This window comes from Onychostruthus taczanowskii, unplaced genomic scaffold (assembly GCF_017590055.1).
Source record: "Onychostruthus taczanowskii isolate IOZ18803 unplaced genomic scaffold, ASM1759005v1 scaffold15, whole genome shotgun sequence".
Taxonomy (NCBI): Eukaryota; Metazoa; Chordata; class Aves; order Passeriformes; family Passeridae; genus Onychostruthus; species Onychostruthus taczanowskii.
In genome coordinates, this window is record NW_024498685.1 from 9,914,447 (window position 1) to 9,935,605 (window position 21,159).

At 42.2% G+C, this 21,159-nt stretch overlaps 2 protein-coding genes across 6 annotated transcripts in view; one reads left to right on the forward strand and one right to left on the reverse strand.

Moving 5' to 3' along the window:
* Window positions 1-1,661, reverse strand: part of DCP1B (decapping mRNA 1B) — a 40,142-nt gene extending 38,481 nt beyond the window's left edge. The window contains exon 1 of the mRNA XM_041398802.1: window positions 1,527-1,661. Coding sequence (XP_041254736.1) covers window positions 1,527-1,661 — 135 coding nt within the window. The remainder of the gene's footprint in view (window positions 1-1,526) is intronic.
* CACNA1C (calcium voltage-gated channel subunit alpha1 C) overlaps window positions 1-21,159 on the forward strand; it is a 454,995-nt gene that overhangs the window by 11,217 nt on the left and 422,619 nt on the right. For 4 of the 5 annotated variants that reach the window (XM_041398795.1, XM_041398796.1, XM_041398797.1 and 1 more), the window contains exon 2: window positions 16,137-16,169. The exons of the other annotated variant lie outside the window; for it this stretch is intronic. In XM_041398795.1, the coding sequence (XP_041254729.1) occupies window positions 16,137-16,169 (33 nt within the window). The remainder of the gene's footprint in view (window positions 1-16,136; window positions 16,170-21,159) is intronic. 5 annotated transcript variants of the gene reach the window in all.

The following is a 21,159-nucleotide window of genomic DNA, read 5'->3' on the forward strand; positions in this document are numbered from 1 at the left end:
ATTAAACCAAATTTCATGGGTTGGTGGTGAGAGGCTGGAGCCAGCACAGGTCACCATGCAGCTGGACCAAGGATTTGAGGAAAGGCTGAAGGCACACCACCATGGCACTAAACACTGCACTGGGCTCATTCCAGGATACACCTGGCACAACACACAGGCAAGAGGCAGAGAGAGGAGTTTTCAAAGGGCACCTGCCCTCTGGAGTGTTGTTTGGCATAGAAATGGGGCAAGACAACCCAAAAGGCAGATTGGGCAGGTTCTTCAAACACAGGCCCTGAGTCTCACTGTTACAGCAAGCCAAGAACCACTGCCAAGAGCCTGAATGTTCTATTGCTTAGGGTTTCCCCAAGGTAATTATGTTTGTCCACCTTACAACAATGCTTTTGGCACTGGTAACTCCACCACTCTTTTGCACTGTGTGGGTTCCATTAGAGGTGTTGGAAGGGCAGAGGAGCACCTGAGGCCCAGAGCCCTGAGTTAAAATCCAGCCCTGGGTTAAACCCCAGCCTTCCATGGCCTTGGGTTAAAAACTGGCTTTGGGTTAAACTCCAGTTTTCCATGGCCTTGGGTTAAAAACCAGCCCTGGGTTAAACCCCAGCCTTCCATGGCCTTGGGTTAAAAACTGGCCTTGGGTTAAACCTCAGCCTTCCATGGCCTTGGCTTAAAAACTGGCTTTGGGTTAAACTCCAGTTTTCCATGGCCTTGGGATAAAAACCAGCCTTGGGTTAAACTCCAGCCTGCACAGCCCTGGGTTAAACCCCAATATTCCATGGCCTTGGAATAAAAACCAGACCTGGGTTAAACCCCAGCCTTCCATGGCCTTGGGTTAAAAACTGGCTTTGGGTTAAACCTCAGCCTTCCATGGCCTGGGATAAAATCCAGTTTTCCATGGCTTTGGGATAAAAACCAGACTTGGGTTAAACTCCAGCCTCCACAGCCCTGGGTTAAACCTCAGCCTTCCATGGCCTTGTGTTAAACTCCAGTTTTCCATGGCTTTGGGATAAAAACCAGACTTGGGTTAAACTCCAGCCTCCACAGCCCTGGGTTAAACCCCAATATTCCATGGCCTTGGGCTAAACTCCAGCCTCCTCAGCTCTAAGTTAAACCTCATTCTCCCATGGACACAGGTTAAACCCCAGTCTCCCATGGCTTCGGGCTAAACCCCAGCCTACACAACCCCAGATTAAACCCCAGCCTCCCACAGCCCCAGGTTACACCCTTTCCTCCCACAGCCCTAGGTTAAACCCCAGCCTCCACCGCACGTGGCGGAACTCCTCCATCCTGCAGCCTCCCTGAGCTCCACTCCCGGGCACCCCGGGGCTCCTCATCGTGCCCAGGGTGGCCGTTCGTGGCACGCCGGTGACACCGGGGCGCACACCGGGACACACCGGCGGGCCCCTCCCGCTCCCCCACCCTCACACCTCGGCGGTGGGCGGGGCGTGCCGGGAGGGGGCGGAGCTTGCCGAGGCGAGGCCCCGCCCCCCGCGGCGCGCGGTGGGCGGGGCGGGGCGGGCGCGCGCACGTACCCACTGGCTGGCGCGGTGGCCGAAGGTGTAGAGCGCCACCTGGCTGGCCACGTCCACGATGCCGCTGATGTAGGGGTCGTGCTGCCGCAGCGCCGCCAGGCTGATGTCCAGCCCCCGGCCCAGCGCCGCCGCCATCTTGCGCCCCGCCGCGCAGCCCCCGCCAATCCACCGCCGAGCCGCGCCGCCCCGGGAGCAGCCGCCGCAATCGAGCGCCGAGCGCCCGGCGATCAGGATGGCGGGCGGTGGCGAGGGGCGGGCCGGGGACGGGGACAGAGCGGCGCGGGGTCGCTTGGTGTGTGCACAGCGGCACAGGGACACGCCAGTCCCACACACGACACAGGGAGCCGGGCTGAGCCTCGTGGCTCCAGCTCCTCCCTGTGCTCCTGGGAGTGCTGTTGTGCTCCTGCTGAGGCTGGGCTCATCCCTTAGTGGGGCACATGCGGGAGCTGCGTCTGTTTAGTCCAGTTTTAGGTCTCTGTAGGAAGGAGAAATCTCAGGGGGATCTCATCAATACATGTAAATATCGCCAAGGCAGGTGCCAAGGGGAAAGTGCCAGACTTCAGTGGTGCCCAGTGACAGGATGAGGAGCGGTGGTACAAACTAAAACACAAGGAGTTCCACCTCTGCATGTATAAGAACTTTACACTGACAGTGGCAGGGCCCAGGGTGGCCATGGGATCTCTCTGGAGACATTCGAAGCCCACCTGGAGGTGTTCTGTGCCACCTGCTCCAGGTGGCCCTGTCTGGGCGGGGGTCAGATGGGATGATCCCCAGAGATCCCTTCCGAACCGAAGAGCTCTGGGAGTCTGTGGGTGCTCTGGTGTCCCTGCAGCGCGTGTGCCCGTGATCTTGGGGGTCCATGAGGGGCTCAGGAATCCATGAAGGGCTCGGGAATCCATGAGGGTCTCACGGATCTGTGAGGGGCTCTGCTATCCGTGAGTGGCTCAGCTATCCATGAGGGGCTCAGGGATCCATGAGAGGCTCAGGGATCCATGAGGGGCTTGGGGATCCATGAAGTGCTCAGGGATCTGTGAGGGGCTCAGGGATCTGTGAGGGACTTGGCGATCCATGAGGGGCTCAGGGATCTGAGAGGGGCTCAGGGATCTGTGAGGGACTTGGCGATCCATGAGGGGCTCAGGGATCCGTGAGGGGCTCAGAGATCCATGAGGGGTTCCGCCCAGCTCCAGCCCCCAGGCCAGGGAGAGCAGCGGGCCGGATTGCCGAGCACAGCCAGCCCGTGTTTGCTGGCACACCCTCACACACCCCTGCACCCAACTGAAAGAAGCAGCATGGCAAGCTAAAACCATCACACAGCCCTCGTGTAAATATACACGCAAACACATACATACATATATATATATATATATATATACACACTCGTACGTGCGACAAGCAGCTGAAACCTAAACAAGCATGCTATAATATGGAGTTATACAAACAGCGAGCAACAGATGGACAAGACCAAGGATTCAGTTGCCACCTTTTCCCGTCAGGCACACATGTTTATTACTAATCTGTTGGTACCGACAGTTTACAGCAAATACATGAGCTTTATGAGGCATGCAGATAAGCTCAGTACATACTTCCATGAAAAAGAGTTGCTTAACCCTCCTGCCTGAACCCCCTGCAAGAGCAAATTCTTTTTACTTCGTCACCTCAGACTGATGTAGCCATTCTAGAGGCAGTCACCACCTTCCCTGTACAGAAGCAGTAGGGTGATTTATTTACTTCCAGAGAACTTCCAGGATGCCCTGGAAGAACCAAGGTGGTTGTTCTGTCTTAATTGTTTGCACTATATCCAACGCAGCATTTTCAAAAGGACAGTAGCTGGACAGAGGGGATGAGGTCTGCTATTGTGTTTTCTTCCCTTCTTCTCGCTCCAGGCCAGATGGAGCCGGTGGGATAGAGCGAGCAGTAGCATCTGTTCCAAGAGCACATGGGCAAGCCTAGGTAAAAGACTCCCATTGTGTGAAGTGAGGATAGGAGAGAATTGAGAGACAGCAAACTGGGAATTCATAGAATTAAATGTACAGACACTCATTAAATGAGTCTCTTGAGTGGAGTTAGGAGTGGCCGTGCTGTCAAAAAGGACAGAAAGAAAGGCCAAAAAACATAGGAGAGACTCTATAGGTTTTACTGTATGCCAGAAGGCCACCAAAAAATTGCATCACTAAGAATAAGGACCTACAGCTTGTTCTGCAAGCATCTATTAGGAGAGGAAACATCTGAACATACTCTGGTCATAGTCAGTCTCACTCTCATTTCCTCCTTGTCTAAAGCCACCTTGTTTCATTTGGGGCTGTGATGAAATACAGCTTTAGAGTTTAGAATTCTGTGGTTTTTTTGTGATGCTTGTGGTAGGAAAATGGCTCTAAGCAGTTCCACTGCAAAGCTCTGGCTGACCTACAGATCGTGTAACAGCAAGGAAGATACATGGGCTCATGGTAGACAAGGAAATCTGTCCTTGGTCTGGGCATGACCCAGAGTAGAGAGGCAAAAAAAAAACCAAACCCCAAAAAAACCCCCCAAAAACCCCCAACCAACCAAACAAAAGAAAAAGTAGTAAATAGGAAAGATAAGTCAGCTTATGCTTAAGTAATTAACAGATGCAGGTTAGTTTATTTTTGCTGATTAAATAGTTCTCAGTTCTCACATTCCTTAAGCACATTCCTCCTCATGTGCTGGGGCTTCTCTTTGCCATCATCTTCAATTTTTTGGCTCCTGCTAACACAAAGTCCAAACTTGTCACCAAGGACAGAAGTGTGAAACTCTTGGAGCCTCTACAGATGCTTTTCCTGCCTCCAGCAATAATACTTAAAAAAAAAAAGATGCCGTGCTTTTTTTTTTTTTTTTTTTTTTTTTTTTTTTTTTTTTTTTTTTTTTACCCCCTTCAAATCTCTTGAAGCAGACTGTCAGATATTTTGACTGTGTGTTTCTGTTTGTAGCTGCTTTTTACCACCTCCCTCCCAGGTCCCTGTGCCCCTTTCTCACACAGCTGGACAGACACTTCCCTAACATTGTGTTTTGAGTCAGGGAACCTGTCAGGCTTCTGGCCAGGCCTTTTCATATTTTCTCTTACACTCTGAGGTACCTTCAGTGGGCTCCAGCTGTTTTCCTGCATAAGTGGAATGTAATTGCTCCTTCCATTTAGCCTGAAGTAAATATACTTAATAAAGCCATTAGTTCTGCCCTGCTTTATAGGATCACTTGATAGCAGACTAAAAATTTCCAATGAAACAAGAAGCTGTTAAGAAGAGAAACACTGTGAATTCTCTAAAAATTTAAGGATGTTTTAGTAAAAATGTCACAGCTTAAAAACATTGATTACTTAAACTATGGTTCTTTTTCTTACAGTCAGTAATCCAGTAGTTCATGACAACTGTAAAAGCAAGTCTGAATGATTTTGATGTAATTTTGTTTATGAAACAAAGTCATTTTCTAGCTTTCAAAATGTCATCATTTCATGCAGTATATAATTAGAATGTAACTTTTTTTGTCTTCTGCCTACCTGGATACTGTTTTGTTAAAAAAACTCAAACCACATCTTGCTTTTGATATGGCAAGAAAAGGATTTTGTGTAGCTAAAACTCAGGCCAATTTAAGGCAAAATCCACGCAGCATGACATTTTGAAGGTCTCCTTTAATAACAAATGTGGAGATGGTTAGGCCAAACCTTTTCACAAAGGTTGTTCAAGCAGTTATTAAACCTTCACATTCAAGCATCTGTGACACTTTTAAAGATTCAGGCATGCTTCCTCCAGCAAATCATTGGCACTGAGCTTGTGTTTTTCTGTGGGTTTACTGGGGGCACTGCTGAGCCCCAGGTCCCAGGCATTCAGTCCTGCCCTTCTGGCACCTTGGTTCTGGCCTGGCGCAGGTGTGTGCGTGGCCTCAGTGTGAACCAGACAGATGGGGGAAATGAACTGTGTGAGAAACAAGTGTTCACAGCCCTGCTGAGCTCACAGCCTCCCCTGGCTGCCTGCCTACCTGCCCACACTCGCTCCTTCCTCTGAGCTGCACCTTTTTCTGATAAACAGCAGAAATCACTAGAGCCACTGTAGTGCTGAGCACCTCATTTGCCTCACTTTCTCTCCTCCAGCCCCTTTGGAGCTGTTATTGCATGGCAGCTGCCTTTTCCTTTTTATTCTTTCCCAAAGGCTGCCACAGTTTTCTTCTCACCCTGACTGGTGGCGTCACTGCTGCCCCTGCTAGAGGAGAGAGTGCTGAGGCAGCACTCCTGAGTTCCTCTTGCTCATCCAGGGCCACTCAAATGCATTTGTGTGAAGCTTGCCAGCGTGCTGCTTTCTTGAGAGCAGCAGGTTGCTCTGGTGGAGCCAGAATGATCCGGCAAGGCTTGATTACCCATGCTCCACATATTCCTGGGCATGTGCCTTCAGTGCTGCAGCATGGCAGCTCTCCCCCTTTGGCAACTGGTGCCCTGTGCTTTGTGCTGGAGTCTGGCTGCATCCCTTCCCAGGCAGAACTGAAAAATGTGGGTTTTTCAGCCCCTCTCCCCCTTTGGTAACCAGTGCCCTGTTCTTTGTGCTGGAGTCTGGCTGCATCCCTTCCCAGGCAGAACTGAAAAATGTGGGTTTTTCAGCCCCTCTCCCCCTTTGGTAACCAGTGCCCTGTTCTTTGTGCTTGAGTCTGGCTGCATCCCTTCTCAGGCACAACTGAAAAATGTGGGTTTTTCAGCCCCTCTCCCCCTTTGGTAACCAGTGCCCTGTTCTTTGTGCTGGAGTCTGGCTGCATCCCTTCCCAGGCAGAAACAATTTGAAATATGTGCTCTTTTCTGCCCACTTTTATTAAGGCTCTCAGTAGCTTTGCACTGGAACACTTTCCTCACACTCAAAAGTTGAAATTTTCGGTCGTGTTCTGAGAGCACTTCATAACTCCAGGCCTAATGGCTAAAACAATTTCAGTCTTTGTGTTTGTAACTTATTACTTGCTGCAGGTTCCTCCATAAGTATAGGGTCAGACTAGTATGGTTTCATCTGTTGCTGTTGTTAAAATACTCTCTCTCTGGACTAAAATGAAATCTGGCTGCTTTTATTCCAATTCTAAACAGCTCCCCTTCTGCCCCCAGATAAACCCCAGCACATTAGGTCCTTAGCAGGCATGTCCTTGTCTGCAGTGTGGCTCTCTGGGATAGTGTTCTTCAGCATTGTTGGATTTGGAATTCTGATATTACACATATTGTGAATGAAATAATTAACTATCATTTACTGTGATTTTGAGGGTTGCATTTTTCCTGCGTGTAAGAGCCTGGGTTTTTCCCAAAGAACTTTTTTTTTTTTTTTCCTTTGACAGACTTACTATCATAATCACTTAGCAAAAATATAACTCTTTACTTCTTCTTTTGCTATGCATTTATTTGCAAGGTACTGAGCTTCACCTTTCTATAGGCCCAGTTTCTGCCAGTGGCTTAGCTTGCTGAGAGCTAGAGGAAAGTTACCTACTGTCATTAGTAGAGCTACATTTTTTCCTTTCTAACTTCCTATATACATATTATAGTTGTGAAGAATTCTTTTTGATTTACCTTCAGTCACTTTTCAGAGGGCATAATCTGAGCTGCGTAAACAAATATAACATGATGAAAAGACTTATTTCAGGAGGCAGAAGGGAGAGTCTATACCAATATAATTGCATGAATTCTAGTGTTATTCAGGCAAATAAAAAAAAAATCTTCTTCTGTACTTGTAATCAATAAAAACATTTATTTTGATCAGTGTTAGATTTTCAATATTTAAAGTGACTGTAGAATTTCACTGTCTTGTCTTTAGATAAGCAGAAATGAGAATATGATAAACCTAAAGAAGGTGTGTGGAATATTCTTCCTGGTTGTGTTGCCTTTATCCCCAAAATTTGCCTGACTTCTATAGTTATACATTTGTGAGTATGATTCTGTCAGATCTCTTAATAAAATTCTAGATTTCATCCTCCAGTCTCTCTCTAATGTGGATAATATTCCAAACATATATTGTTGATTTCCCTACTATAGCAAAGAAAAAATACTGTCAAAACTTACAGAAAGCTTTTTCCTCCTTCATTGTTTATTTAATGTAGCAGAATTCACTAATTGCAGTAACATTTCTCATAAGGTTTAACTTTGCAAATTCCTTTACTTCCACCCCCATGCTACTTTAATTAAAGTTAAAATTTAACACTAGATTTTATCCTGAGAAGGCAAACATTTGGAGCCAGTGTGTGGGTATTTTTTTTTTCCTGTGATTTTGTTACCACAACTGTCTGTGCTAAAGTTCAATAAAATATTATTGATAGCCATTACTTTATTGCTGTCCTGATAAACTGACATAAACTGCTTTGAGCCATCAGTTTCATTCTTTGCTCGGATGATTGGCTAGACAAGCCACCAAAATATTGAAGAGGATCAGGCAGTCCTGCTATTTCCCATAGGTTAATAAGGTACAGTAGCAATTACATCTTGCCTAAGATAATCCCTTTCCAGCCACATCTCCCTGGTAATCACCATTTAATTTGGCAGAATCAAACACTTGTTGCTCTAAAAGAGGTATTTTCCAACCAGTTACAGAGAAGATGCCCCTATTTAATTAATTCCTGGTAAGAAAAGTTTCATTAGATAATTAAACTAAGTCAGGACCTTATTTTTATGCCTCACCTGGCAGAGCAGCTCTTGCCCTGTGAAGGGAATGGAGTCATCCCAGACCCACTGTTGCTGCTGCAGAAGAACCCACAGTGCTGGGAGCTGTGCCTGTGGTGACAAAATATCTTTTTGTGAGTTCTGAACATTCCCACCAGCTTTTGTCTGAGCTAATTGAGGAAGTAGAAGGAGAAAGTCTGAATAACTTTATACTTTTTAGCTGTTACAGTGTTACTTACTTTATTAAGAGAATTTGCATTATTTCCTTCTCAACTGGCAGAAGTATCCTCTTGGGTTTTGTTGGCTTGTTTGTTTTTAAAATGAAGAATGTTAGTGTTTGTTAAAGACTGATACAGCATTTCATAGCTTTAGATATAAGTTACTGAAGAGTGTTGCAACAATAATGACTTCTAGAGAGCAGATTAATATAAGGAAGGATCCTTAAAGCTAAAGAAATCAAGCAAATTCAGTGACATTTCTGTCTTAAATATTCCCCCAATGCTTTTGTATTTTTGATAGCTGCCCATGGATATTGCTGTGGGGAAATTCTTGTGTTACTAATGGCTATTTCAGCTCTGCTCCTCCAGGTGGGCAGAGCTGCTGAAGGCACTTACAAATGCACCTTCTGTAGTTATAGTTAGACTTAAAAGTTATTTTAAGTGTGTTTTAAGTTGATCTCTAATAGCGTGATTTTGGCATAACACCTTAGGTGATCATTTTTATTTGTTACTGGCTTTATTTCACTAGAAAATATGAAGAAAATATTTGTTTTAAAGTAAGCTTCCTTTCAAACAGAAAATAGACTTTTTTCTCCTTTTGTTATGCAGTATATTGCAGTAAGGATCCACAATTGCCTCTATGTTTTAAATGCAATTACTTGCAGCTTCCACAAGCATAAAAATATTTCATTTTTATTTTAAACCTACATTTTGGGCTTTATTTGTGTTGCTTTAGGGTTTGTGATAATGAGAAGAAAGGCCTGGGTAGAAAAAGGAGTTCAGATTTGTGTAACTGAACCAGAAAACAAAACTTGGTAACATTTGAAGTGTTGCCCTTGGAAACAATAAATGCAGTCTATGCCTGGTTTTTAGAAGGGTTGGATTTAGGCAAAGGCGCCTTCCATCAGGCAGCCAATACAAGATTTAAGCACTTTTGAATGAGATTTTGGAGTGGAAACCAAAGGTATTAGCACCACAAACCTCCAGTGAGTGCCTGAGTCTGGGTTTATTACAGCTGTGTGAATTTGTTTCCCTCGGTGGATTCTGAGAGCTGTGAAGGTATTTGGCTGTCCTTCTCTTACAATCTGATTTTGTCATTTTCTGCTGATGCTGTGCTGCTTCTTCTGTCAGATTAAATTTACAGGCATATTACCTCGCCTGACAGAAACATGAACTGCATGGATTTTTCAAAGGAAAGCTTCCATAAGGAGTAACAGGACAGAGTTTCTTTTTTTTTTTTTTTCCCTCCTATTTTTCATGCTGGTTTGCCCAAATCTGTTAATTTTATTATCATCCTAAATTAATCTTATAATATTGAGCTGAGCTTGCTTTCTTATCTACAATGAAATTGCTGTGTCATCGAAGCACTAGTAAACCTACCAAGACTGTGTAAACCTAAATCAGGTTCAGGACATTTCTGTTATTTTTTTTTTTTTTTTTTTTGCTTTAAGGAAAGATCCTTCTGCAGCTTTTTATGTGTCTTCTGAGGGAGTTCTGTTATTAAAAGGTCAGCTGATAGCAGCATTTCATAGTGCTCTCAGAATTGCAGGATTCAGGTTGAAAGGGGAATCTGAGGTGCTGTTCAACATGAGCATAAAGGGGAGGAGAGGAATGGAAGAAAAATCCTGAAAGTGTTGTGTCATTGTTGGTGCAATACAGAAACGTCCAGACTGGGCAGGTGGGATGCACAAATCACAGCTGGTGTCACGAGGGGACAGAAGGACCAGGAAGCTTGGGATGGACTGCAGGAGGCAGGGCTGACGTGGAGCAGGGCTTGGTTGGGAAGGCAGGAATGCTATGCAAGCAAAACTGGAGAAGGTTCGCCACCAGAATGGGACACCTGCTAGGAACAAAATTAAATGGAGAGGACAGAGTTATGTAGGTCTGGAGGAAGGAAAATTCAGGTAGATAATGCAACTGGAAATAGATTAAGAGGAGTGTTTTGATGGAAGGAAATGCTGAGCACAGGGATGGGTAAACAGTGTGCTGTCATTACCAAGAACTGTCCTGCCACGACCATTTTTTAGGTCACTTTAATAGCTGGTTGTGACGTGACCTAGTTGGAAGTGGCTGCTAAAGAACAGAACCTATGGAGAGTCTCCCCTCATGCAGCACTGAGCAATTGGAAAGCAGATACAGCATCAAATAGATTTCCTGTCTCTGAGGGGTTTCTGAGGGATACAGACCAGCAGGCCTTTTCTCTCAAGCAAGAAAGAGATGTAGACTTAACAATTGTAGAAGTTGATTGACCATCAAGAAAAATGTTGTAATGATTGAGGAAGCATTTATGAAGTGATAAAGGCTGCTAGAAAGCATCTCTGTTTTTCCTACTACTTGGCAACAGTTGCCACAAGACATAGGAAGCCCTCTGTACAGTTCCAAGAGAGATGATGTGGCCTAACATTTTCAAATGTCTAAGTATCATTAACTCCAGCTGACAAATAGCAGTTCCATTTTATCCTAAAAGTCGTATTTATCCTAAAAGTATGTCAGTAGAGACAGTGCTTTGAAATGTGGTTTAGGATATGGAGGGAGTTTGCAAAAATTATATAAACCAAGCTTTTTTGTCTGAGCTTTAGGTATTATATGTATGTGTGATTGTATACAAAAAAACAACCCAGGCCCAAAAGAGGCTCATTTTACTTATCACTAAAAATTTCAAGCAATGAAATGAGATAAAGCTTCTCTGAAGTTTGATTTCCTCTTATCTGCATTAACTCTATCAGTGATGACTCCATTTTCATTCAGTGTAAGTGAATAAGATTGCTTGACTTATGGGTTTTTCCTTTCACATGGCAAATCCATCTTGCTATACTAGGAGAGAATGATAGCCACATTACTTTTGTAGTTGCATTGATTCTGAGCTCTCCTGTGGTACTGAGGAATATGATCTTTGTTCTGTGAATGACAATACTGTACTTCAACTGTTCTAGTGACAAGAAAAAGATGCTAAATTTGCTTTTTTTTTTTTTTTTTTTTTTTTTTTTTTTTTTTTGTAAAAGTGTTTCTTAACAGATCTTTGACTTAAACTAAAGTAGTAGCAGGAATGGAGATTCTACAGCATTTCTGGGCAACCTATTGCGGTGTTTTATTACCCTCATAATAAAAAAAAAAAAAAAAAAAATTGTGCCTAATTGAAATTTCCTCCTTTATGACTTGTCTGCTGCCTCTCATTCTTTTGCTGTGTACCTCTGATAAGAGACAGGCACCAACTGCACAATACCGTCCTCTTGAACACCTGAAGACAGCAAAAAGGTCTGTCTTAGTCATCTCTTCTTCAAGCTTAGCAAGCCCAGTTCTCTCAGCCTGTGCTCCATCAATGCCTCAGCCCCCTAATTCTCTTAGAGGCTCTGGACTTGTTCTTATTGCAGTGTCTTATACTGAGCAGCCCAAAACTAGATGAGGTATTCCATTAGTGGGCTCTCAGAATGACTCCCCTGTGACCTGCTGGCTCCTTCACAGCCAGGGCATGCTACTTGCTGGTGTTTAGCTTTTTGTCTACCAGGACACCTGGCTCTCTTTTGCAAAGCTGCTTCCCAGCCTCTACTGATGCATGGGATTATTCCATCCCAGGTGCAGGGTTTGGCATTTGTGATTTGTGGCACTCCAGGGTAATCTTCATCTTTCTTCCGTATCTAATCTACAGTTCTGCAACTGGGCTACAAAGTTGTATGGGAAACTCTCAGAGGCCTTGCTAAAGTCAAGGGAAGTATCACCCATTATCCTCCCCTTGTCCACAGGGCCAGTGATCTTGCCATAGAATAGTCAGGTGTGTGTGGCATTGTGTGCGTTTGGTAATTCCAGCCTGGCTGTTCCTTTTTATCCTTTGCTCGGATATGGCTTCTAAGCTGACTTACTCCATGATCTTTCTAAAGTTAGGTTGACTACCCTACAGGAGGAGCTCCCTGGTTCCTCCTTGGAGATGGGTATGGTGTTTGTCTTGCTGTTCATAAAAAACCTCACCTGACAGTCGTGACCTTTCAAAAATGAGACGACAACTTTACAGTGACATTGGCCATCTTTCTCCACACCTTCACATAGAGCTCCATTGTTCAAGGATCTGGGTGTGTCCCACTGGCTTACGTGCACCACTCCCAGAGACTGACCCTGGGCTTGGAGACTCTGGAGGCCTAAAGACAATCCTTACCAGGAACTAAACCCCTTCCCCCAAAAAACCCCAAACAACCACTCCCCCCTCTGAAAACCAAAAATAAAACCCAGAAAAAGATGTCAGGCAAACCAGTCATTGAGTACCTGAGCCTTATCCACATCCTTTTTCACTGCTTTTCCTGCCAGACTGAGCAGTGCGGCCAAATCCTTCCCAGCCTTCCCTTTGCTGCCAATGTACTTACAGAAGCCCTTCTGCCCTTTAATCTCTCAATTTTTCCAGCTACATCTGAGCTTTGGCATTGACCTTCCATCTCCATGTTCCTGAGCTGGGATGGGAGCTCCCTGTTCATCCGTGCTGGCTTCCTGCCACGCTGGCTTCCCTCCTGCCTGGCAGACTGACCTGTTCCTGTGCACTCAAGAGGGTCCATGAGCACCAGCCACATGTCCTGGGTCACTTGGCCCTGCAGGGCAGTATTCTGTTGGATCCCCCACAGCCCATTCCTAAACAAACTGAAATATAGTCTGAATTCCAAAGTTGTGACTCCAATATTTCTCTTGCTCAATTTCTTCCAGGATGTTGAACAGCAGAATGCTGTGTTTGCTGCAGCCTTGCTGCCCTTGACCTTCACATCTTCTAGCCCCTCATCCTCTTTTTATGAATACCAGGCTGACTGCCTCTCCTAGTCATCTTCTTGATAAGCCACATCAAGAAATTTTCATCAACATATTAACATGATTATTCATGAGAAGGAATTGATTTCATGAAGTGTCTAGTTCAAAATTACAAACTACAGAAGTTTGAATAAGTTTCCCAAACTACTGGGTAATTATCCAAACAGAAACCATTTAAAGCTCTTCCACTCCTTGTATTAATAGGAGCCACAATATTCCCATGCTGACTATGAGAGGAAAAATCAATATCAGCAAACGTACATTCATATTGATTTATCTTCCCTTTGGTTTTCTAATTTAGTAAAGGCTACTAATGCAACATTACATAAAGATTCTCAGGAGAGTAAAAAGGCTAATAGGAGCAGGTATTGCTGTTTGTTCTGGGGAAGTGAACTGACTGTACTGTTCAGAGTCAATTGCTGCCCAGTCTCTGATACATGGACTTTTGAGCTATGTATCAGAGAGCATTATTCCAGGGAAAGGGATTAGAAGGAGGCACCAAGATGACTTTTTGGAATGCAGGCCCAGCACACTTTAGGATTTTTGAATGTCCTCATATACATGTACAGAGCAGTTAGTAACCTTTGTTAAATGAGGTTAGAAAAGGGTTTTCAGGTCACATCCAATTCTTATGCATATATATTCCTATGCATATACTGATTTTTAATGCATTATTTCATGCCTTGTATGAGGAAAAAGGAATGCCTTATGAAAATAATCATATTGTTTCAAAGCAAAGGGAAGTAAATGAAGGGAGGAAATATTTTGTATGATTTGAAAACAGAAGTTTATGACTGTCCAGGGCATCAGAAAGTTGTCATATGGGAAAATGAGTCATCTAGACACCTATATGTTACATCCTGAGATTAAATGGGGATGTAATCTAGTACAAGCTATTGCATGTTTCAACTGGTATAAAGATTCAGAAAAAACCTTTTAATTAAAAAAATACTCCTTGTAATGTTACAAACATGGAAGTGCAACAGGTTATAAAATGGGAAGAGCATTCTCTGTGCTCTTACTCTGCACCACCAATAGGCAAAGGCACATGATTGAATGTTTTCCACATGGCTGGGGTTTTTTTTTCCTCCCCTTTTTGAGGATACAGCACTCATGAGGACACTGTAAGAAAATGTCCTCATTTCCTTTTCCTACCAAAGGACAAGGAAAACAACAGATTACTGAAAAATAAGACAGAATAATTAGGTCATTGAAGGTCTGGGCTCATAGAGGTATTTAGTGTCCCAGAAGAACAGCTGATAATCTGCAGCTGAAAAATCACATTTTGGGGAGGATTGTAAAAGTTGAGTTCTGTCTTCCAAGGCCCAAATTCCTAACTTTTTTTTCAGCTTTTCCTGAATTTGGCTATCAAGGCATTTTGTTAGAGAAGTAAATGCAAGAACAGCCTTTGTCCCACTCTGTTGGAGAATTAATTGTCCTTAGTCACCTTCATTGAACCATCAACAAGTTCTTGCCTATGAAGGAGGATTCCAGCTTGATTTGGAGTACCAAATGACAGGGTGGCTGTCTCCAAATGGCCATGGCATCATAGTTTGGAAAATTATGTTCAGACTGCTCTTTCCATTGTCCACCAGCAAAGACTCTGACTCCTGCTGGGAGTTACAGTGATACCAGAGTGGTTTGCTGTAGAGATCTGCCTTTTTTCCAGGAAAAGGGGTTTCACTGCAAATCCAATCTCTTTACCCACTCTTTTAGTTCCAAAAGTAGAGAAGAGAAATCAATATCACAGAAGTAAGATATTCCAGGGGTTCTGTCGGGAAGTAGTACTTGAACATAATGTAAATATTATAATTCCATGGAAACAGAGTGATGGTGTTACTCACAGAGGCTTAATTCTTGTATCATTCACACAGTCTTTTGGATATCACCTTCTTGGTATGCATCTCCTGAAACACATGCTTTCACCCACCCCCAAATTTGGATACGCAAAATGGTTTTACTGCACAGTTTATTAGAAAAGCTGAAACATTTCAATTCATGGCCCTTATTTTACCATTTGGAAAACAGGAGAAACTGATAACAAGTGTAGGTGATCATACTCTTATGTCAGCCCTGAGGAGAAAACAGGGGCTGCACCTGCTGGAGAGTGTAGAGATCCAGGAGTAAAGTTCCAGTTAGTTTTTAGGTTCAGTGCCTCTTGTGTTCTGGGGTGGTTCTGGCCCTATAGCTTGTTCTTTTTCCATACTGAGCATATGGAAGTCACAATTCTTTTATGGAACTTTAACTCGACAAGATTCAAGTCATGTACATGACAGAAGGCCTTGAAATCTGGGCAACGTTGCTTGTCAGATTGCAAGTCCTGGCTCTGAAGCATTTATTACGCATTTTCATTGGGAATTTCTAGTGTGTGAATTTTTGAATATTGTAGGATAAAGCACTTCTTACCCTTCTTTTAAAAATGATTGATTTTTTTTCTCCAGAAACTTGCAGAATAAATTCAACCTCCACCCTGAGAAATTTCAATCCAAACAGTTAAAACTTTGTTATCAAAAACTGAAAAGAATGTCTTGTAGTAGTGTTGCCTTGTACTTATGTTGTGCTAAAGAGGGGTTATTTTTAAATGAAAATCAAATGACAGGGTTCCATTTAGTAACACTGTAGTTCATGTGGATTTTCAGTTCTTTCATTACAAGGTCTCATACAACTTCACAAATACCTCAGTGAGATGCAGAAATACTATATTCATCTTATTTTTAAATAAAAATAGGGTGGGAAAAGCTGAATTTGGTCAGTGTGAGTGCAGAAGCAACACGTGTTTGAGGTTATAGACAAAATAATTTACTAAGTCCTTCCTGGTAACCTTTGAAACTGCAGATTTAGGGAATACTTTGTAGTTCCATTCTTTTAGTTTGCATGAGGTCAGTATGGCCCTGTGACCAACTTTTAGGTCTCTTATTGTTTGTAGAGTCACAAAAGACTTGCTTAGTTGCAAGAATTTATGTAATTTTTTACCCTCTATATTCCCAGGTAATGCCAGGCCATGTCCTGCCCAGGTGTCTGGTAAGTGAATCAAGTAGTTTAGATACTCACTTCCATCATTTTGGTCTGGCTAGGGCAAAACCACGATCACCTGTGATATCTGGTCTAGGAAAATGCTTCTCAAGGCAAAGATTAACTTGGAAATAATTATGGATAATTTTTCTGATAGAAGACTCTCTTGGTGCCCTTTCTTTAAAGAGAATCTGTTGACTTTAAGTTAAATGGACACTCACAAGAAAAAAGTTTTCAAGAGGAAAATTTTTAATGTGTTTCATCTGTTGGCCTGTAGCTTTTAGAAATATTTAAAAAAAAATCCATACTGATACTCTTTGTTTTTATTTTGCTTTGGATTCTTGTCACAATGACCAGTGTCATTCTGCATTTACAATAATTTTTACCTTCTACTTCTAACGCACTGGCCAGTAATCTATCTCATGTAGCTTGGTGAGGTTATTACCCTCTTTACATTCACAGATTTGCTCATATTAATGAAATACCTCTGAAGATACCTAATATATCAAGTATGGACAATTTTCTGCTGGCAAAAAAATAATGATAATTATTATTTCAGAAATATTTCCAGTATTTAGCAAGTTTACCAGTCAAAATATTGACAGTGTTGTATGTAAATGACATCGCTTCCCTCATGGAGAATTTAGCAAGGACACATGTCAAGTGTGTGTTCCTTTTTCTGTAAGCCTCAATAATAAATTACTCTGCACTTACAAATCTGCTCTTCCACCCTTAACTGGGAGCACACCAGCTTCCATGGTGGCACAGGAAGGAAAAGATGGGAAGATGTCAGTGCAAACATACTTACTTACTCTGTGTAGTGGCTGGGAAGTAAAGGGTGGAGGATGTGACAGTTTGGCTAAACTGAGTTATGTCTTGAAACCAAAGAAACTGAAGAAATTGTCTTTCTCTCTTTCTGGTACTTTAAATCTGATCTGAACCCAGAAAACTAAGTTAGGATAAGAATGAAAAGCCACAAGGAAAGTATGCAGAAGATGCAATGAATCAATATCTTCAACAGTGTCAAGTATGGAAGAAACAAAAGTAAATTACATTGCATGTTTTTTCCTTTTTTTTGGCAGGGGGAGAGTGGGGTGGGTTGGGAAGTTGGGACTGCTGGTAAATTTCTTATTTAAATATAGTGTATTTTAAGGTGTACTCTGGCTTATCCTTTGGAACTCAATGACAGCAAGTGTCCAGTAACAAAGGTTTTGAGTATTTTAGAGGTCATTAATCTTTCTCTGAGGATTCAGTAGTCATTGTCACTCAGGTATTCAGGATGACCTGGATATTTTGTTATTACGGGAGTCAATTATTCAGGAGCACCTACTTTATGTGCTTTAACTTCACTACAAGTTACTCGTAGTAACTTCCACGTGTTGGCCTCTCACAGGCTGACATTTTACCCATTGAGTTCATGGTGCCCACGTGGTTTCCCCTGCACTTTATGGGGGAGCACATGGCTCAGGTCACTTGGTGAGTGAATTCCCTGTTCAGAGCTGAAGGGAGTTATGTAGAGAGGGCAGTGCAGTGTGCTTTTGCTTTTTTTGGATATTCTGTGGTACACACAGCTGCAGGTAAGTGGTGCCTTGATCCCTCTTGGAACCACTTTTTACATTCAGAAGAAATAAGGTGGTGGAAAACAGCTTCATTCCCACCCTGCTGCATGTGTGTTCTCTGGTGGCAGAGGATAACTCAGCTGGCGATGCCTTCATGATGTGCACTGTAGTTTTTTGGGTCCAGCTCTGCCAAATGTGTAGATGGTAGCAGGCCAAATGCAGCCTTTTAGTTATGTCTACAAAGAGCTTAATTTGATCCTGGCGTTAGTTCTGGCTGCTTAAAGCCACAAAGCAACTTTTTTTCCTTTCTTTTAACCCTACACAAAGGAGACTGCCGCTAGTGTTGCAAAATAATTGAGCCAGAGCCTCTTGCAATCAAAAGATGATTAGCTTCTTGTGTTAGTGTGTGTTCTGATGTGAACCAGTCTATTATGTCTGTTTTGTGTTCCTAGGGATGCACTATTTTTATGTGGAACTTGCAAAAGCAGACACAGTTCACTGATGTTTATTAGTGACCTTGTCTTGTCCTTTGAATTACGGACAGTCTGCTTTGAACATGGGGAAATGCTACTAGCAGTCATTAAGTGGATGTTAGGGTTTTTTGTAGTTGTTTAACCTCTCCAAGGCCCTGCTGCAATTCTAGATGTAAAAAAAAAAAAAAAAGAGAAACTGAATTATGGGTGTTTAAAGCTGAAATATTTATAGAAGCAGTTTTTTATTTAAAAATAGCATTTGTGCCTGAGAAGATCAGATGTACCACTTCAGTATGAAAAGCCAAACCAGATTTTAGTTCATATTGTTAATAGAAATGGCATGAAGTTTGATAATGTAATTTAGCTGAAAATATTTTCTTCCTGTCTAGGTTTTGGAGTGGCTTTTGTGTTACTAAATATTATAAAGAAAACTATTTCTTAAAAATTCTGTATTCTTTATAGTTAAAAAATGCAAAGACTGGTAGTTTAATTGCTGTTTATTAAAGAAGAGAATATACTAAATATCAGAACACAAGCTATAGAGATGAGACCTCTCAAATTGAAACAAAAGCAAATGGTACTAGAAAGGTAATTTTACTTTCTAAGGGAAGATAGATGGGGATTGCATCACCAGCAAAGTACAGTGTATTAAGATGAAAGTGTGTTCTCGAAGTAGATTACAATTCAAAACTGGACTATTTAGGATCAAAAGTTACCTTAATTGCCTGTGAAGGAAACCTATGTGGACTTGAAAATCCATTCTTATTAAAAATGAAAAGCAACAGTATGTGAAATCATGAAGTTCTTCTTGATCTGAAGTCAGTATTTACGTTGATTAGCATTTTACCTGAATGAATGTAAGTCCTGCAGGATGTGGCCCAAGTGATTTGAAGGTGGGGGCAATTGTTAATGCTCCAATATCAAAAGTGTATCCAAATTTGAGTTGTTTGGAAACACTTCCTTATTTGCAAAATCCTACATTGTTGGGATTGAAAGAGTAAAGAAATATCCTGAATTTCTGTTCTGAACTCAGGAAAATGGTGTAACATACTGTGGTGTTTTTTCAGCTCAATGAGAGGAACTCTTGCACATTCTTTGTAAAGTGCTAAATTGTGTCAGGGAGTAAAAGAAATGACTTGTGAGTTAGTGCTTTGACTTTTCAAATATTATCTTAGAGGACAGGGGGAAGAGAAGTACCCACAGAGCAATGATCCACAGCTCCAAATAAAAAATGCAAATTTGAATGTATTTGGAAGACAGGTATTCCCAGTACTGTGACAGCTCTCTTAAATAGAAATTTGAAGATAAAGGTCTTCCTAAAACTTTGGCTACTGATTATAAAAACCAAATCCTGTCTGGACAAGGAGAAATTCCTGCTTCATGTTTCCTTAGAATGACAGATCTTGGCTTTGCAGCCTTCCTCCCTAAACCAGAGTGAAGCAGCACTCTTGATTGGTCAAGAGAAGGTTAATAATTAATATTATCTCCATCACATCACACTATCTGGCTCCACCAGCTCCACCAGGAAAGGATGCCCTTAGTCATGTAGCTTTCCTGACTCATGGCTCAGGAAACAGAAAATTAATTGGGAGTCCAATTGTGATTTACCTTTTACCCCTTACTCTTGACCCCTGTGGTTTACCATTTATTTTGTCTTTGAAAGCCCTAACAATTCAAAGTGTCTTGTTTGATGCATTAGGAAGAGAATATTTGTTGTATGCTGGAGCACTGAGTATATAAAGAAAGACAAAAAGTAGGTGGAAGCTGGCATGGAGTTTAAGTTTTCTGTTAAAAAACTACAGAACTCTTTTTAAGCTACAGAGTTGAAGCTGCTTTTCTGTGAGGGTCCATTAAACATTTATTCTCAGAAGCAATTCTGGACAGAGAGGGGAATGTTAACATCCAGGAATACTGCAAGGCAGCCACCTACTCACCTTTTAATTTCCTAGCACAGGATTGACCTGTCACCCTGCTTTATTTGAAAATACCTTGCATCTTGATTCTAAAAGTATCATTTTACTACAAAGTTTCCAAAATCACTGCGATTTAGTCAGGTTGAATCCAAACATAAAGAACAAGATTTTATTTTCTGTCTTCATGGATACTCTAAAAATTAATTAGTCAATATTTCGCAATGCTTTAAAGAGCTAAAATCCTATATAAACATGGCAGTTTGGTCCTTCACTCCAGTGTAGCCCAGCTTTTAGTTGTCCTACTTGCCACAGTACCAGCAATTGAGCTCTTGCAAAATCAGTTGACCAGTTGTAGTTACTGATCCAATGGGACTTCAAGAAGAAATTAGGGTAACAGCAGATGTAGTAAAGCTGGTCAGCAGATTCCATTATTCTCCTGGAAGAAGTACTGAGCTAACAAAGCCATGGTTTGGGTTTCAGTGTGCTGCCTGGTGTGCATCCTGTCTGTAATTGTAACATACAACTGATAGCTCAGCAATTGATGGTCATTCTGCATCTCACTGAACCTTTTCATATTCACATTCTGACCAAGTTGTTACAACAGTAAATCATTTCACATGGCATTTTTCAATTCCGGTTTCAAAGTATAGTTCAGTGTTAATTCAAAATGAAGCTTTAACTCAAATGTCAATTGTGACTAGTAAAATTATTTTTAAACACTTTTTGTGTGCTCTGAAGATTTTTTTTGGATGTGAGGCGCTCTGAATATCATCAGTGACTGTATTTTATGCTCCTGCAAACTATGGGAGTTTCATCTCAAGGACTGAGGAACTTAGAACACGGGGAGTCACGAGTGTGTTCTTAACTGGTGCCAGAACATCAGCTCAAGCTGATTGCTCCTTTGTGTCACTCTTAGGGCAAGAGTGTGATTCATCACTTCCATTCTGCTGAATACTCAAGTGCAGATGCATCTTTATGGGTTAGATTTTACTTCCATTGACGACTAAATGGCATCGTGATCTCATTTGTAATAATGTAAGTTGGGAGTAATTTG